We start from the raw sequence: 19,565 nt of genomic DNA, 5'->3' as shown, positions 1-19,565 counted from the left end.
GGGTTGGGTCAAATTAATTTCTCCCAGGGCTTATTCAGAGGGGCATAGTGATTTATGCTGGCAGTAAGATCATGCGTGAAAAGTTGTCTCTGCATGCTAATGTTTACAGACCTGTGACGTACAGCGGAAACTGAACCTATGGCCGCCGCCGCTGTTCAAGGCAGAATGACTTTAGCTTTAAGTCATTCAAAATCAGCCAAGGTTATTCTGAGCATGCCCAACCGCTTCATGAAAGATTCATCACATCAATCATGGTAATCAGGAGCACCAGCGCCACTGGCTGCACATTGTTGATGATTAAATGTCAGCTCTGAAACGCAACAGCAATAGGGTCTATGTACGCTGTACACATTTTACAGTTACATGCATACAAGCAGAAATAATGCAGAAATTGCAGCCAAAAATGCAATGGTTATATGTTTTTATGCTGCTGCACACAGCAAAACTTTATGCTGCCAGCCACGGTTGTGTGAATTGGGCCCATAGACATCTATAATGCAGCGTATAAAACTATACCCTGCACAAGTCTGTATACTGTTTTTTTATGCCCAGTCCCAACGTAAGGCCCCATTCACACTTGCAATATTGCGATTGTCATTTGCACGATATTGGGCGCTGTACAGCGCGATATCACGCAAATGTTCGTATTGGGCAGAGTATAAACGCGCAACACCTGCGCGGAAAAAGGCCCCTGCACAAGCGACAGTGACAAGCTACAGGCGACATGGAGATGGAGATGTAAATGGGAACAGCTCCATTGACATGCATTGGACTTAGTACACAGAGCGATACCGCCGCTCAGTGTGAATGGGGCCTAAAAGTGACCTTTGCATTTTTGACAGTTGTGACATACTTTCATATTAAAGGGCATAAAAAATACAGCATAAAAATGCAGCAAACAGATGTATGCATCGTATAGTTTTGTACGCATCTGTATGCTGTGCTTTTGACGCCTGTTTGAATGAGCCCTATTGTAAGATTTAAAGAAACAAAAAAAATAAGGAAACCATATGAAAGTATGTCAATAAGTCACAAACAGCCAAAAATGCAAAGGTCACATTTTCATAACTGCTGTCAGTAAAGCAGTACAGAAGGAGATCAAAATAATTACACATTCAGTGAGTAAAGTACAGATGCCTCTCAGATTTTTTATTTGAGTGGTTGCCTTCTGTATAGCTCGAAGAACATATGGGGAATAAAATGCAACGGAAAGCATTCAAATCTAGTCCTGATGTGAGAGTTTGTAAAGGACCCAGCAGCTGCAGAGACAAACATTAAGGAAATACTTCTCTTCAACAATGAGTAGCTTGGCAAACAATCTTTGTTAGGAGCTCACAGGCCCTTCAACTCTTTAGACTCTTATCCCTGCTAAAAAGTGAGAGCCTTCTTCAGTAAAATCTACAGCATTTGCATAGAGTTTAAAATACCTTTTCATCAATCGCTCCAATCAAACTTTATTTCTTGGCTAAGAAATTTGGGACTCTCCAAAATCCATACACATGGGCAGCTGTGTTGTAAAATACATAGCAACCAAACACAAGATGCAGAAATATTCCTTATTCTAGATCTCCAATACGGCTGTGACACAACAAAGTAAAGATTACTATAAAGAGGTTGTCATAATTACATTACATTTCATATGCTCATCATAAGCAACAGAAAAGGGAATGAGGAGAACAGTGCCTTGAAAATTGGCTTGTAGGTGGAGCTCCAATAATTCTAATAGGGGAAGTACTGGTTTAGATTGTATGGTTGTCTAAAGAAATTACGTAGAAGAGTACATTTTAAAGTTGAACTGCACAGTTTCTAGAGTGGGTGGGCTATTGCCATAAGGTGCAAGAATGCACAGCATACTTAAATTCTAAGGCCCCATTCACACAGGAATCGGCCGGCACGTACAGCTCAGTGCTGTGTGCACGGCCGTATTGGGCAGCTCCCGGGAAAAAAACCGTGCGGGTGAGTGTACTCGTACACTGACAGGATGGATCCTGTCTGAGTCCGAGCCAGGAAACACGCACCTGCACGGACGTGCACTTGAAATTATGCCGGTTAAAATAGTGCTTGCAGGTCAGTGCAGCGGTCAGGAGGCTCTGACGCAACAGAGTACAAAGTTACTTACTACTGACCTCTGCACTCTGTATGTTTCTTACTACTGACCGCTGTACTTTGTGCGTTACTTCCTTAGGGTTAGGGTTTTGTCTATAGTTATTTGTAGAATTAGATACGAGACAAAAATAAAATTCTAGCTCTAGGAGCTGTGAATTCCTGGCTGTTGGTATTAAAGGCTGGTCTTAAAATATGCAATTGATAGTTCATTTTTTATTATCGTTTGCATTTTTTCATTATGGGTGTAAGTGGGGGCCTCACGTTTGAGTTTCGCCTAAAGCCTCACAACGTCTAGAGCCGCCTCTGTTCACACATACTCCAGAAACACGTACCATACTGACGACACCAATAACATGTGGGCAAAGCACAGATTTACTTATAAAATAGTAAACCTGCAATCAATAAATAAATCCAAGTACTAATGGATTCTTGAAGCGGGTGACAAATGGATTGTTGCAGCATAGGTAAGGGGACTTAGGTAAGCTTTCCTATAGCGCACCCTATGCTGCAACAATTTCATTGTTAATTAGGTACCTCGGCTTATATTCGGGACGGCTTATACTCGAGTATATACGGTATATTAAACTCACTTACTGTATGTAACTTTAAAACCAAACCCCAGACCCAGAAGCCCTGGCAGAGGTCCATACATGAAACCAGTATGTAAAAAGTTTTAAGCCTCTGTACCTGGTAGCTGCCATCTGCAAAGGACATGCACCCTGCCCCACACCCCAGCAGTATGAGATTATTTATTGAACCCTGGGGATGGGAGTGGAGCACAGGAAAACTGTGCAAGGTGCAGACAAGATGAAATTAGGTATGATTAGCGGCATCTGCCACCCACTAGTAGTGTTAAATTAAATACTAAAGCAAGCGAGCAGCAGCAACAAACATTACAATGCGCCGGGTTCCAAAGCAACCAGGGTGGCGTTATTGCTGGCGTCTTAGGCAACAACCTTTGTGGCATAGCAGGGAATACGGCTTTACTTCAGAGCCTGCAGAGACGAGTGTAATATATATTTCACAATTAGGTTTTTAATAATAACTAGATGTGCACCAAAATGAAATTTTCAAAACCGAAACTAAAAAAAAAAAAAATCAGGCTGAAAACAAATTTTTTTTTTTCAAACCTTTTAAAAAATATTTTATGTATTAAATAGGGATGCACCAATACCACTTTTTTAAGACCGAGTACGAGCGCTGATACTTTTGATCAAGTACTCGCAGATACCAATTACCGATACTTTTTCTTAAAAGGGACAGGTCACATTTTTTCTAAAGCACTACAAACTAATGCTTTAAGGTCACTTTCTTAATATTATGATTCATGAGATGACGAGGGAGCATGACGCCGGCTTCCCGGCCAATCAGAATGCCGGGCGCTGCGTTATTACACAGCGCCCGGCTTCCGGATTTGCTAGCTTCCTAACCAATCGTGAAGCCGTGCAGCGCGTCCTTGCCACCTACCCGGCTTCCTGATTGGCCGGGAAGTCGGCTCCATGCTCTCTCATCACAAGTGACGAGAGAGCATGGAGCCGTTTCCTGGCCAATCAGGAAACCAGGCAGCGTGTAATGATGCGCAGCCCAGCTTCCTGATACAGGAAGTACTCGTGCTAGGTATCGGAGCATTTGGGCGAGTACGAGTACTCACCCAAATACTCGGTATCGGTGCATTCCTAGTATTAAATATTATTTTTTTTACTGTTGGAGGCTATGGGGAAATATTAGAGGTCTAAACAGACCACAGATATTTCCCTTTTAAAATAGAAAACGAGATTGAGGACCCAGAGTCCTCAATTCCTTTTTGTGCAGCCCCTGTTATAAATGAACAGAAAGCCTCTATATTGAGTGTTCCCGTTCATTCATAAACATGAGGATAGAGTATGTTTACCATGTACACAATCATGAATGAACGGGAAGTAATGTAGAGCACTTACCATTCGTTCATAATTGGGGACACAGTAAACATACTATGTTCTCAATTATTTATAAACAATCAGTGATCACCGATCGCTGAGTGCTTGTAACCGCTCTCCATCCTGACTCGCTGTCATAGGAGGCCGAGCGAGCGGTGCAGGAAGGAGAGCTCAATCTCCTCTGATGGCTGACTCCTCCCCTGCACCCTGGCCCGGCCTCCTGTGACAGCTGTCTCCGCCCCCACACCGCCACTCTCCCCCCGCCCTGCTCAGCCTCCTGACAGATTAGGAGAGATGCAAGCTGCTCACATCGCTCTCCCCCCCCTGCACCTCTCGACCTGCTCTGACAGTTTCTCTCCTCCCTGCTGGATGCTGCGCTCTGACAGAGGAGACACAGAGCAGTGCCCAGCGCGGAGGAGAGAAAAAAGGGATGCACCACAATTTCGGCTGAAAGATGGCACTTTAATGCCGAAAAGTGCCATTTTCAGCCGATATGTTTCAGCGGACAAAATTCCAGCACACCCTCATAATAGCAGTATACATACTTACTAAAATTACTCAATATTCTCCTTGAACACTAGATATTGCTTACCAAATCAGGAAATGCACAAATAACACACAACAAAAGTACAATGGCTGCCGTACATTAGACAGACAAACACTAAAACTGTCCTGCATGCAATTTATGTTCATTCAGTCATTACGAGAGTGAATAACATAGGAGACATCGTTTCATGGTGGACATCAATATAAATCATAAGACTTCAAACTACACGTTCTTGAAATACACATTATTGGATTTTCATGAACAAAGAAATGAGCAATAAATCCATGCCAGTCTACATGTTGGCTCTTGAATATATTTATGCTTACATTTTTTAAACAAATTAAAATCAAACAACCAATTTTCACTAGTTCATATTTTGTCTATGAAAGGAAAGCCACTATATATCAAAAAGTAACCTGGCAAAAAAGCAAAAACAGCCATTTAATTAGGCTATGACATTCACCAACATATTTGCTGTATACAAGTTCCAGATTTACCGACTTAACACGTGGGATGTCTGGTGGTCAAAAAATAGGGGCAATGTAAAAACAGAGAAAATGGAAACAGTGTGCAAATGTTTATTAAATCTACATTTTCTGTCCCAAAAAAAATAATAAAAATTACACAAATGTTATTTAGTGCACACAAACAGTACAAACTTTCCATTTTAGGTGTCTTTTTATAAAACAATTTGCAGGGTCCTTCGTCCTGAGAATATCTGTCTGCACAAATAATGACAAAAACTAATGTTCTTAATCTATTTTTTTCATGAGGAAACTATTGTGATATAATACGACATTATGGCTCCTGAATGGAGCTGGGGAGCATAGGAAAAAATATTGTATTATACAACCAATACTGTATTATTAAGCCGTTTTGTATAACTGTTTTGTATAACGGTTCGATGATATTACATTTTCATATATTAATTGCGGTTAAAAATATATTTAGATATATTTACTGCACTTCCTGAGGAAGCGGGTGTTGTTGTCTGTGATACACGTTGGATTCAATAAGTGGTATCCTTTCCCAATCTTATGCGTGACTACAAATAGGAACCCCTCTATCCATGGTGTCAGACATTTGGCACAGACTGAAGATGTACTGACTGACGGGAAGGCAACACTTAGCATTCACAATATACATATTGTATGTAAATGTATAGATATCCTCAGGTAATGTGATTACTCTCAGGTATGATGTTTAGCTTATTCTATGAGCTATTTTATTATTTTTATTGATGTATGTTATTGCTCATTTGTAAAAATGTATAAAGAAAAAGTGTAAGCTTTTTATAATTTGATGATCATATTGTACCACCTGAAAATTCAAATTACATGGTCTGTTGCCTAAGTCCTCTTTAAAGGTTTAGTCAATCCACAACTGATATTTCAGGTTTTATTAGCTGATACAATTACATATACAGTAAACTCCCCATTATCTGGCATTCAAGCAACCGGCACTCTCAAGCTATTTTTTTTCAGTTGCTTAAGAGACATGGGGACACTAAAAAATGTTGTTGCCGGCTTGATTCCACGGTCGGCAGCAGAATGTAAACAGTGGGGAACAATAGCCAATAGCAAGCTGGCTATTGCACCCACCCACCCACTAAGCAGAGGAGCGGACCTGAGGCAGAACTTTCTCTCGCAGGTCCGCTCCTCTGTCCAGTGGGCGGATGCAACAGCCAGCCTGCTATTGGCTACTGCAACTTAAAATAGACAATAGCTGTCTAGCTATTTCTCCAGCCCACTGCGCCGCCAGGGAGGGTTGGTTGAGAGTTACTATTAACTCTCAAGCAACCAGAAAGTACAGTTATATAGCATCTACTGATCTTCATGGGTACCGGATAACTGGGAGTTTACTGTACATCAGGGACCTGATATCTCTATTAGGGGGATATCTACAGTACACACACACCTGCTATGGAGACCCTGCTTTTATTAATTTATTTTACATTAGAGAGGATGCAACAGGAGCAGCTGAACAGGCAGGGCTGAGTTTAACAAAAAAGAAAAAGAAACCTCTTACCTGCATAACCAGCAGTGACTGGCGGTTCAACTGGGAATTTTGTCAGTGGAGGTGTGGGTGGCGCTGGGGGTTGCGGCCTAGCAACAGGAGATATCGGCTCTCTCATCCGGTTAATAACATTATCAGACAACTAATAAAAAAAAAAAAAAAAAAGATAACAAAAGGAATGGTTAAAGGACTTGATTTGATATTTATACATGCAGCTAAACCATCACCCTTGTAAATGATAGAAAAGAGCAATTTTTCAGAGTGACAGGCAACCTGTCACTGGAATGAACACCGGGCTAATGAGAACATTTTTTCCTACCTGTAATTGTGTAGCACTTTTTTATAAATAAGCATTTATTAGGCATGTCAACGGTAAGGGATAAATGGGCCCTAAGTGGTACCATGTGTTTTGCAGCATGCCAACATATTCTGCATTAACCTTTTCGCTGCCAGAGACTTTTTTTTTCTTTGCACACTTCAAAATGCAAATTGTAAGCCTGAAGATTACTCAAAACTCCAATGATATATTTTCTGAAAGCAGAGACCCTGTAGAATAGAATGGTGCCAGTTGTAATTGTCACCTGATATTAGCGCAAATGTTTACCAAACCGAAATTTTCAATAAACAATGAGGGGAATTTATCAAACCCGGAGCAGACAAAATCTGGAGCTGTTGACCATGGCAACCAATCAGCTTCTATCTTCATTTTGTTCAATTAAGATTTGAAAAAGATAAAAGTTGATTGGCTACTATGCTATAGATTCGGTGTGCTCCAGTTTTGATAAATTCAGCTCAATGCATTAAAATTCCTTTAGTGCACATGAACACTATATCTATTTCTTTAGGTATTGTGTTTGTATAAAACAAAATAAAAAACATGAGGTTTCGTTGAGTAAAAAGACACTAAACATATGAAACCTTCATAAACCTGTGTAATGGCGAAAAATCGCCATTACACAGGTTTTGTTCATGTGGCCCAATCTTTTTCACACCCGACCTATGCATTTATATCCGTATGTGCATGTACGTGGGGTTGACATTTTTTTTTTTTGAAGGGTTTGATTGTTTTTTGCAGGGAATGCATGGCGGAGGAAGATCAGGAGGGGAGGTCAGTCAGGACCAGTGGATCCTTGGGACCCGTGGAAGAGATCAGTCTGCTTTATAGTCACCTGAAATCACTTGCAACAGAAAGCCGACAGTCGGCTGTAGAAAGGTAAACAAACTCCTGGCTGCTATTGGAAACAGAAGTCCATTTATTAGGTCCAACTATGGCCAGCAGGACAGATTGCCCTTGCAGTCCCCACACATACTACAAGGGTTAAATACTTCTTTTGTCTAAGGGGATAGCAATAAGCAGTGATACTTCTTATTCCCCATCCCTGTAGATAAAATAGCATGGGTTGCCAATGTGGCCGGGAAGGACATGACCCTTGTGTTTATAACATCGTACAGCACAGCATGGGTGCAAGAGTGATTAGCCGTAAACCTTACAGGTAGCATCACCTACCTTCTCACGCTTTATTTCAGGCATTACTGTAATGCACCTCAGTCAATGTTGCTCACTACTGTATTAGTGCCAGGGGTGCCAAATTAAATGGTACCAAATGGGCCATTTCCCAGTGCAGATGTACAGTCGAAGTGAAGTTTCTCTTTAAGCTGATCTTACCAATTTACTTTCCCCGTAATCTTCTGGCACCCATTCAACCCCAAAACCCTTTAAAATAATATTTCCAGGTATATAACGTGGACCTCAACTCAGAAAGTGAAGATTTGCTATGTTATAGGGAACATCTAGAAATGCTACTGTGTCTAAGCAGTACCCTAAAAAAATGTACCTTAGTCTTGAATTCATCCTAAAAATAGCAATTCCTGTTATGTAGCTTATTAACTCTTGTTATGTGGCATCATAGCATTATATCTACAGTGCACGATCATGCACTAACTAAGGCATTGCTGCCTCTGACTGACGCGCTGCAATATATTGTTAAAATGCATTGCAGTACTTGCTTTTATTTTTCCTTTTTCAAAATGATATGTAATTCTATCTGCTGAAATGAGTTGCAATGCATTACAGCATGTAGAACCACGCTGCACAAAAAATGGAACGTTCTTTTTTTTTATGCATACTCCAACGTAGTGCATTGGTGTGAACTGAAGCCACAGCTCATAAGGCACATTTCCTTGTTTTTGTGTTTGGACTGCATTGGACAATGATGCCCAACGCAGTCCAACGCTGCTTATCCCCAGCCTCTGCCTGCGGTGCCTAAGCAAGGGTGGTTCTCCTTTCAGCGAGATCCCGGGTAATGGAGAGCATTCCAAACTAGGCTGCAACCAACTAATCGATAATGAGAATAGTTGTCAGCTATTCTCATTATCGGTTTGTTGGTTGGATCCTCAGCTCTCTCCTCCACGCTAGGACGCCACAGCAAGCAGTGGGCTGGTGCAATAGCCTGCTATTGCAGTTTGAAATGGCCAATAGAAGACTGGCTGCTGCACGCGCCCATTACCTGCTGTATGTACATTCAGCTGTCGTCTGCAGAATCTTGCCACTGGCAGCTGTCACTCCTTGGCTGAAGCTATTCAAGCGCCATGTGCTTACAATGTAATTATTTTAAAAATATATATATAAAAAGGTGGGGAAAAACTCATTTTCGGGTTGGGCCTGACAAATTCTGCTGCTGGAGGTGCATTGCGGTGCTATTCATTTCAGTGGCACCCCAAACGCGCTTCCCACCCACAGTGTGCCCACACTGGAGCGCACGGTACCGCAATGCCTTGTGTTCCTGTGCCGTGCGATTGCAAAAAATTGTGCATGCAGTTTTATTCTGAAGTAAGCTTTAACATTAACAAATGGTATTTATTTCATTTTTTTCTATCCAATGAATCGATTAATTGAAAAACTAATCATTCGTTGCAGCCCGATTCCCAACTTATTACAGGATCCTGTACAGGATTTCAGCATCTTCTCACCAAATTTCCATCTCCAGGATCTCCCCAGAAGCAGCAAAGCGGCACCCCCAGCAGTACGGTAGCCAGAAGAAAGGATAGTTTATTTACCAACTTCTTTTCAATACAAGTTTGTTTTCTTTTTTAATGTTAATCTGCAATATGTGACAGGAGCAAGCCTGGAGGTAGTAAGGGGAGCTTGCACTTTACAGGATGCAGTCACTGTTAAGCAGGAAATGTTCTTCCCGACTCAGCTGATTATGAAAGCGTTAGTAAACCGCCAACACAAAATAAGCATTTAGGGCCCCCAGGAGACGTCTGCCATAATGTGCTGGTATGCACAGCATACTAACCATTATGGTAGACTCACCTTGCAGGTGATCCCCTCCAGGGCTGCACTCCCTTCCCTCACAAATGCCTCCATCTTCTACCAGTTCTTCTGGGTTATGAGTCTTCGGTCTCTTGATTGGGCAGGCCGGGATAATGTGCGCAGGAGATACTTGCCCAAACATGAGCGGCTCAGTGCACGCAAACGCTTACAGGAAGGAGGAAGCAATTATGACAGAAGAGACCTACCGTCATAAAAATTCCAGACTTTGTTTTTTTTTATGGGACTTAACGTCCACCTGAAGGGCCTTATCCACCCCACAGTACTCAAATAAACGCATGGGATCACACAGCACACTAGGTGTGCTGCTATTCATTTAAATGCCACCCAAATGCACCACCGTACTGTTCACTGCATGGTGGTGAGAAAAAGTAGTGTATGTATTACTTTTCCCACTGCAACGCACAGCATTGTAGCACCGCGTGTTTAGCACAACACTATGGTGTGAATATGACCTAAACCAACATTTGTAGAGCAAGGTGGTGCAGACAGGGCCGCCCACTGCTCACATTTGAGCTGATTCAGCAGGAATTTTTTAAGCTGTCTACCGCCTGATTTATTAAGAACGCAGTGTAATTGTATTAACCCTTGCAATGGGGCTACCAGTGCACTCCAAGGGTTAAGTGCTCGTTTTGGTCTGGGGCTGAAAATAAAGTTATACTAATCTGATCCTCCGAACCAAGCGGTTCGTAGACTGATCCCTGGAGAGTCTCGCCCCCCCCTTCCGCTGCAGTGATCCTGTGAGTTGTCACGTTCTATACACGGTGTATAGGATATGAGGACGCCAAGGGAAATTCCATTGCGACAGGCACCAGAGAGCCCGCTTTGAGGATCAGGAGAGTATAACATTGTTATTTTTAGTGATGGGCTCAGGCGTGTTCGCAGCTCCACGTGCCGAGCCCGCCAGGAAGCTGACAGCGCGCATCACAGGTACTGAGACATTTCCCGATCTCTGCAGCTGCAGACCGGGAACATGTCCCAGTACCTGTGATTGGCGCTGCGCGCTGTCAGCTTTCTGGTGGACTCGCCATGTTGCGCTGCGAACACGCCCGAGCCCATCACTAGTTATTTTCAGCCCTAGACCAAAACAAGTAGTTAGCCCTTGCAGTCCAGGGGGAAGGGTTCATTTAAAAATGACCTTGTTCTTAGTAACTTGAGGACATGAAAAGTGAACCAATTGGTGTCCTCAGGTAAGTAAGAATTGGCCAAGGAGGTCACCTCACTATAACCTTGAGAAAGGTCATATACGTCTATACCTCTATGAAGTACTAGGTTATGACTATGACACCAAAAGTATATGTACTTCATCACATGACAGCAGCTTCGCCCTCCACATGGAGCAGTAAACATTCCACCCGAATAATGCATTGTTACTAATACAGAGGGAACCTATACGCTGTACGTTGGCTTATGTCAGCACTGTCACACATTGCTCGGGCACAGTGACCCGACCTACAGGGTACACAAGGCCTCGGACACTCCAGCACGAATGACATACAACCCATGTGTGTGAGTGAGCGCACCGTGTCCTTCGTACACTCCCCTGGCTGCACTCACCCGGATCCCCTTCACCACAGTGATGTTATCGTTCTCATCAGCCTCGAACGAGACTCTCCTGGTGCTCCCGCTGCCACCCATGTCACACAAGCGGCTTGTATCCTAAGGACAGCAGCTGGGTCACCCAGTACACAGGCCGCACACAGCAGCAGCTCAGCAACTACGAGCACGCTCATTGGCAGGGTACAGAGAGGCCACGCCTGGAAAGGATGATACTGCTCGGTAATTGGTGGGTGGTTGCCGGGACAACACAGAGGCGGAAAGTTTGGAGGAACACGCTGAAGTGTCACGCTGTACTGTGACAGATATGCTCAATGCAGCCTCAAGCTGCTATCACATGTACTAATGAGTACAGAAATCTGAAGCAGAACTTAGCCCTCAATTGCAAAAGTTGCGAGCTGCAAGAATTTCTATTGCAGAGAGACATGTTATGTGAGGAATTATTGGAAGAGACAGGATGTGGAGCAGCTGTGGTTATAACCAATCAGCTTCTATCTTCAGCATGTTCAGTTAGAAGAGAACTATGGGGTAACCTTTTTATCCCATAGTTCTCTTAAGGGTCACAGGAGGACATATACTAACCTCCTCCCGTGACCCAAAGCTCAGCATATAGCGGGCAATACTGAGAGCGCTGTAGCCGGGATGGATACTGTCGAGATCCACCCAGCTGGCTGATTGACAGCGGGCTCTACCTTTCTAGAGTGCCCTCCCCGTCCGTTCCTCCAGTCAGCACTGAAGGATTGAGAGGGGAGCGGTGGCCGACAGTCACTGCTCTCTGCAGGTAGATAATCGGGTAGTGAGCGAGCGACGGTATGTGTTCGCTCACTTCCCGATCTATAGAGCCAATGTGTGGCAGTTTTATTTTCACACATCGGCTCCAACTATGAGGATGAGAGGAAATCACTCACTTCATAGTTCTCCTTTAAGCTTTCCAAATGAAAGCTAGAAGCTGATTGGTTGCCATGCCCAGTCTTAGGAAATTCACCTATATGTCTCTTCTGCCATACAGACTTCTTGTCTTCCTCCTCTCAAGATGCATGGAATCTACCCAGAGCTGCTCATGCATCTACCCAGAGCTGGGATGAATGAACTCCATTGTGCACGTGCAGAGCTCAGTCTACATTCTCGGCACACCTCAGTGCCACGATAAATGAACCCCTGTGGACAAGCATGGAAGTTGCATCACCCCAGCCTGGCCAATCAAGATGGCTGAAGCCAGGGAGAAGATGCTGGTGTCGGTGTTCTGTGGAAAACTCCAACTTATCGAGATCTCCGACTGGTGACGTCACTTCCAGTAGCAGATTTAGAGCGGATGGCACCAGTGCACGTGCAGCAGCCATGCCAGTGTTAGAATCATCATCGCGTTACCGAGCTCCCGTCACTATGCCTTGGCGACTTTACAATCCCCATCAAGTCCTCCAACCCCCGTCAGTGCACCTGTGCGGTCACCCAAAAGCGCTCCCATGCGATGGCAAAACATGTAATAAATGCATGTTGTGCTATTCGGTGACCGCGAAGGCGCGATGACGGTGGTTGAAGAACTTGACGGGGATTGTGAAGCCGCAGAGGCGCAGTGATGGGAGTACTAAAACTTGATCGGGATTCTGACAGTTTTAGGGCTGGCGCACGCGCACTAGTGCCATCTGGTCTGAAGCTGTCGACAGAATAAGGCGAGTGAGCTCACAAACATTGAATCACTGGAAGGGAGGTGAGTATCGACAGGTTTGATTCCACCGTTAGGTTTTGTTCTCTTATGTTAACCACTTGCCATCTACCTGTTGTAATGGTGCAGATGGATGGAGCACTTTCCAGGGTGGAACAACATTTTAAAATGTCCAGTGTCATCAGCCACAAGCAGTGTCCTGATCACTAGTCAACACTAGTACCAGTGTTTTAGTAGCAGTGTCAGCCACAAACAGTGTCCTGATCACCAGCCAGTACCAGTGTCATCAGGTACCAGTGTCAGCCACAACCAGTATCCCAATCCCCAGCCAGCCCTAGTACCAGTGTCAGCCACAGTGACCTGATCACCAGCCAACACCAGTGCCATAAGGTACCAGTGTCAGCCACAACCAGTGTCCTGATCACAAGCCAGTACCAGTGTCAGCAACAACCAGTGTCCTGATTCCCCAGCTATCACCAGTACCAGTGTTCTAGTCCCAGTGCCAGCCACAACCAGGGTCCTGATCACCAGCCAGCACCCATGCAAGTGTCATAAGGCACTAATGTCAGCAAAAACCAGCATCGTAATTCCTAGCCAGCACTAGTACCAGTGTCATTGAGTACCAGTGTCAGCCACAACCAGTATCCTGATCACTAGCCATCAGCAGTACCAGTGTTCTACTACCATTGTCAGCCACGACCAGTGTCCTGATCAACAGCCAGCAACAACCCCAGTGTCATTGGGCACTAGTGTCAGCAGCGACCAGTGTCCTGATCACCAGTGCTGGCTGCCCTGGCTTTTCATTCTTCATTAGTTGGTCATGGTGATGTCTAGGGGTTCTTCTGCGCACATAGTGTTGTTCTGTATCTATATATGTTGCATCATGTGTGGTTACAATGTCACTTAGTCACCCTGAGGAAGAGTCCCTCCATGGCCCCAAAACGTTGGCTTTTCTGGACAAATTATGACAACATCATAATAAATCGAATCAGGATCTAAGATTTCATTTGGTGTGTGCTGGTGATTATCTTTAGCTTGTAGTTGTACATGGCGCCATCCATGGTATCACTGTGAGCACCACAATCTTACAAGAACATAAAGCTGTATGGAATGCAGGTGAATAACAACACTGACTTTCTGTATTTCGTTCACCAATGTTTTCTTCGTTTTATTTTCCACGTAAAAACATAGGAAATGAAAAAAATGATAAAGAGGGATAACAGTAAACAATCCATATAGCACAATATAGAGATACAGTCTAAATACGTGTTCTTGAACTGCACTAGTCCTCGAAGGACATAAAGACAGAGCAAATATCATTTACTTGTACCATTGTGTTCACAGAAGTATCATAACAGAGCAATACTGATGTTGAGAAAGAATAGAGAACACAGGAGTGAAGGTGCTGGGTAGCATACATCTATGTGGTAACCTATTCCACAGATAAAGTAGTTTAGTAAATGTGCTGAAAGAAGCCGAAGAATTAGAAGAGAAAGACGGTTAGACAAGGGAAGCAGAAAAAGGATAACTAAGAAGATAGAAAATAGAAAAGAGGGGTTGGGGAGGGGAAATGGAGAGGTACTGATGAGTGTGGGATCAACAGGATAAACGTGGACAAATCAAAGGGGAAACAGCTTGTGATCAAACCCATTGGATTTAAGATATTCAACCCATGGGGACCATTTTTTTTAACAATTTGAGTAGGTGTCATTGAGAGTGTCAATGAGTTTCTCATTAATCATGGTTCCTGGAAGTCTTTGGTTAACTTCCCTAAAGTTTAGGGTGGGTTGTTGCCAAGACTTAGCAATCATCTGCCTCAGAAAACATGGTTAGTCAGGAGGGCTAGAGATCTTGTACTAAACTGTAATGGAGTATAGACCTGATAAAATTATAAATGCAAATTCATCATTTTTGGGCTTTAGGACATTCCCACCAAATGTAGAACATGGTGCCTCGGCAAGCACATCCCCAGAAGCAATAGGGGAATATGGTAAGTACATACTTAGATATCCTTTCTGTCGTCAAGTACCATCTCATTAGCATTTTGCAAGAATGTTCCAAAGCTATCACATTAAATTAACTTTTAGCTGTTTTTGGTCTATAATATTTTTCCAATTGACTGTTCATCTGACTGTTCAAGGCTAGCCCCCAGGTTTTGCTCATGTGTGGAGGTTTTACAGATTGTTGTGATGCATTTAGATTTTAATATACCGTATTTGCCAGCGTATAAGGTGACTGGCCGTATAAGACGACCCCCTATTATTTCTGTTAAAATATAGGTTTTTGGCTATACTCATCGTATAAGACGAGTATAGCCCAAAATAATGTTTAAATACACCCACTAACCTCCATGGCGGTATTCCCGAGTGTGGCTCGGGTTTAATTTTCAGTACCATGAGCGGTAACCCCGAGCCACACTAGGGATTACAGTCTCTTACCTTGTCCACGATCCCCGCTGTGTCCTCCATCTCCCGGGTTCCGTCCCTTGCGAGCGTCCACGTCGCACGGGGGCGGAACCGGCAGGAATTTTAAAAGTTAAAAAAATAAAATAATCAGACCACCAGGGAGGCTAATCTGTCAGCCCGCTGGATGTGCAGTAATACTGTATTTACGGTAGTTTCGGCTACATACAGTATACCGCGCTGAGCCAATCACGACGAGCAATGTACACCTCTGCCAATCCAAGCAGGCTTCGTATTCATTAATCGAATACATCGCTCGCCGTGATTGGCTCAGTGTGGTATACTGTATGTAGCCGAAGCTACCGTACATACAGTATTACCGCACATCCAGTGGGCTGAGATTGTATACCCAGCGTATAAGGCGACCCCTGATTTTAAGTCTAAAAACTCTTCTTATACGCCGGCAAATACGGTAAAGAAAATATTAAGCCTGCAGATTGTGTGTCTTTTAGACACCTATTCTCAAGGCAAGTAACCAATGCTGGTGTGCCCATCTCTAAGAGCGTAACAAATACTTACAGGTTTATTCACAAAAGGGTGAAGTGTTTTTTTTTTTTTTTTGCATGTGATATTTATTGACATTTTTCAAACATTCGCAGCAGATACACATGTAAAACCATCGTAACAGATTTACGGGTGAAGTGTTTGAAGAAGGCAGGAGAAGTGAAGAATCTAGGCCCAAATTGCTAATTTGTCAACATTTCCCAATTCAGCTCACTTTTCAGTTGTCAGGGCAGCTGCAGACGCACGCAGTCAGAGCAAATAGTGATGAGTTGTTTCACCTTTAGCAGTCGCCGTTCCCATAAGGCAAGTGCGTCTACCGGTACTTGGATGCCCCCAGGACTTAAACTATATGCTCTGACTGAGTGATGCCACAGGCTGTCCCAAGTGCTGAGCAGAGGTACAGACAGAGGATGAAGAGAATGATGAAGAGTATATTCATTTTGGTAAGTACGACATGTTTATAATATGGATTTTGCTAAACCAAGAAATAAGTAGATGTTTCCATGTGTCTAGCAAGTGTAATCGTTCCCTAAAGAAAGCAGAATAGTTCACTCTGTAGAGAGAGGTGTAGGGAGGGGTAAAATTCACTCCTGGGTAAAGCTGGCCATACACCTTACAATTTATCTGCAGATTTTCTGTGGTCAGATGGAAAAAGTGCAACAGATTGGCCCAGGTGGAGATTACTCCATCCACACAGTTAAGTGTAGATGGAGGAATCTGTCCATAGAAAATCTGCAGATAAATTGTAAGGTGTGTGGCCAGCTTTAGGCAATGGACCAATGAACTGATAATTAGCCTGCATTGCAGAAAGGGTGTGTGGATCCAAGGATATATTCAGGGGTCTAGATTTCATCTCGTTAACATATAAACCTGAACTTTTTGCAAACACAGAGGCAGGAAAATAAATGAGACAGCGATATACAGTATGCAGTGTGGAGAGGTGCATCAGGATATCATCTGAATAAAGCGATCATTTATGAAGACAGCATTTAGGGCTTCTAGAGCAGAGTTGGAGAGCTGAACCTCTGGAGCAGAATCTGGGTGCAGGAGTTCTGGAGCAGAGAAGTAATGCAGGATTTTTGAGTCAGAGAGTTGGGCATTAGTGAGGAATGGTCAAGAACCCCACTTGGTGAGTCTGTCCGAAGGAAGAATTGTCCGTTTTAGAAAGAAGTGGGGGAGGGGGGCATTTTTTGCAGAGAGAGAAGCTGAATGGAGACTTACTGAAGCAAAGTGGACATCTGACACAAAATCAGATTTTGTGATTGCCTGCACAGGCTGAGGTCTAACTGGCATGTAGATGGGCTGAGATGCGCCTGGCACGGAGGCAGGCTGGGCTGCAGCTGACATGGAGATGCCTGTCCTGAGGCAGTGGGTGGCAGATGGGCAGGCTGGTCTGAAGCAGTGGCTAGCAGGCAAGAAGGCTGGTTTGAGGCAGTGCTTGGCAGGCGAGCAGGCTGGTATGAGGCAATGGCTGGCAAGTGAGCAGGCTGGTTTGAGGCAGTGTTTGGCAGTCAAGCAGGCTGGTCTGAGGCAGTGGCACTGGCTGGCAGGTGAGCAGGCCAGTCTGAGGCCCAGATTTCAGCTGAACTGTGGCTGAGGCTAAAATGGACAGAGGCTGAATAGTGTGGATTGGAAAAAAAAATGTTGTCTCTATTTTGCTGTGGTCACTGGATTTCTTCCAGTTATTGCTAGGAACTGATATGGCTCTTTGTTGGTGGAATAATTGGAACAACAGTGGAAAAGAGTGCATGGTAGCTGTGGCAGGATAGGACATCTGAGGAGTAGCCATAGGTAATGGAGTGGTGGAAAGAAATTTTAGGTGACTATTTACAGGGCCTATGCAACTGGTGCAATTGTAAACACAAGGCTTTGGGACAGGAGGCTGGTACAGAGTTGAAAGTAAGGTATACTGAGTTGCAGCATGGTTGCCATGGGTAACAGAGGCGTAAATATTTATAAAGGCTGGTATCTAGAGGCAGAAATGGGTTGGTGTAAGTTATTGATGAATAAACCGAGCAAATCTCAGTGTGCTGGATTCGCCGAACAATTAGAACAATTGGCAAGCCCCAAACATCGCACCCCAACCCCACTGAAATCTCTAATTTTGTTCTGGTCTTTTTTAAGGCCAATGTGCAAAGGGCATGAGTAGCTGGGCACTGTCAGGGGGAACATGTACCAATGTAAAAAAAATACAATTCAGCGGCAAGCAGAGCTTAAAGGGTAACATTGAAAAAAGTTATTCCTTTAAAGGTTAACTTCACCTTTTAGGCTTCATTCACATGAGGCCCATACAGCGTGGATAAGGAGTTTGTTTATGCGGCCAGTATACGCCCCAGAGTGACAGGTGTCTACGTGCAGCTACGACTTTCAGCCTGTAAAAATCATCGGTAGACTGATACATGGTGCAGCTGTACACATCTTCCTGCACATCCCAGGGTGGAACTGCATGCAGGCAAGAATGTACACCTATGGTCGCATACTACACGCAGACACCTGTTACTCCTAAGCATCTCCCAGACACATTAATACACACTTCATCCACGCTTTAAGGGCATTAAAGATAAAAGCCTATACAGTAAAGGGGCAGTAGGAGGTAATAAAAAACTGCAGCCTTTAAAGATTGGAAATAATATAAATGCAATGCCTGTAGGCCATTTGCATTACCCCCAAAGAAGCCTGGTTTAAAAACTATATGTGCCCCATCCTGTCCTATCATCCCTGAACCCCTTACTAATTCACATCTGGGGGCCCCCTGAACTTAAAGAGGACTTTCAGATTGCATTTGGCCCTGTCCAACCCCTGCAGTCTCCCACATCCTTATGAGATCCAAATGTGTTGATAAGGCCCTTGTCCCTCTCCATCAACATGGAGACATGGTGATTTGCAGGGGGAAGGGGTGGGAGGTGCCATGATCTAGAAAGGTACCCTCCCCATGTTATAGGCCTGTAGCTTTGCATGGTTCGAAATGAAGGGTGGGGACAAACAATCACTTCCTCTCCCTTTTCTGGCCAGTCAGACTGGATATTTGGTCAATTACATCACTGGGTACCCCCGTCTGTTTGTTTATTCTGTGAAGCAAGCCAACAGGTGGGCAGGGAAATTAATTCATTTAATGGCAGTATTACTAGTGCGGATGAGCAATCAAGTCAAATCTGGACAGTTAGTTTGCCCATTTGGAGAACCTCGGACAGCTACAGTTTGGGTCAAACTCTGTATCGCTATTTGGCGAACCTCGAACAGCTACAGTTTGGGTCGAACTCTGCATCAACCCTAAATTCGAAGCTCATCCCTAATGTAAGTCATTTATGGCTGAGAACAATCTGTCTGATCAGGAAAATGCGTTGAACAAAACTCAACTTACAATTTCCCTGTCTAAGCCGAGATGATACAGAATTAAGGTTTCTTGCACGCTGGTGGCCAAGGGGAAATAAAAACAAGCGACCTATCATGCTGATTCAAT

The 19,565-nt window shown here is 43.9% G+C and overlaps 1 protein-coding gene across 1 annotated transcript in view; it reads right to left on the bottom strand.

The window, feature by feature from the left end:
• CHCHD3 (coiled-coil-helix-coiled-coil-helix domain containing 3) overlaps positions 1-11,665 on the bottom strand; it is a 148,541-nt gene extending 136,876 nt beyond the window's left edge. Inside the window, exons 1-2 of the mRNA XM_018566239.1 lie at positions 11,477-11,665; positions 6,598-6,727 (exon numbers count right to left, since the gene is read on the bottom strand). Of these exons, the coding sequence (XP_018421741.1) occupies positions 6,598-6,727; positions 11,477-11,557 (211 nt within the window). The 5' untranslated portion in view covers positions 11,558-11,665. The remainder of the gene's footprint in view (positions 1-6,597; positions 6,728-11,476) is intronic.
• Between the last annotated feature and the right edge of the window lie 7,900 nt (positions 11,666-19,565).

The sequence above is a fragment of the Nanorana parkeri genome, unplaced genomic scaffold, assembly GCF_000935625.1.
Source record: "Nanorana parkeri isolate BGI_ZX_2015 unplaced genomic scaffold, ASM93562v1 scaffold27, whole genome shotgun sequence".
Taxonomy (NCBI): Eukaryota; Metazoa; Chordata; class Amphibia; order Anura; family Dicroglossidae; genus Nanorana; species Nanorana parkeri.
The sequence above is the reverse complement of the archived record's forward strand: the minus strand, read 5'-3'. Positions and strand labels throughout refer to the sequence as shown.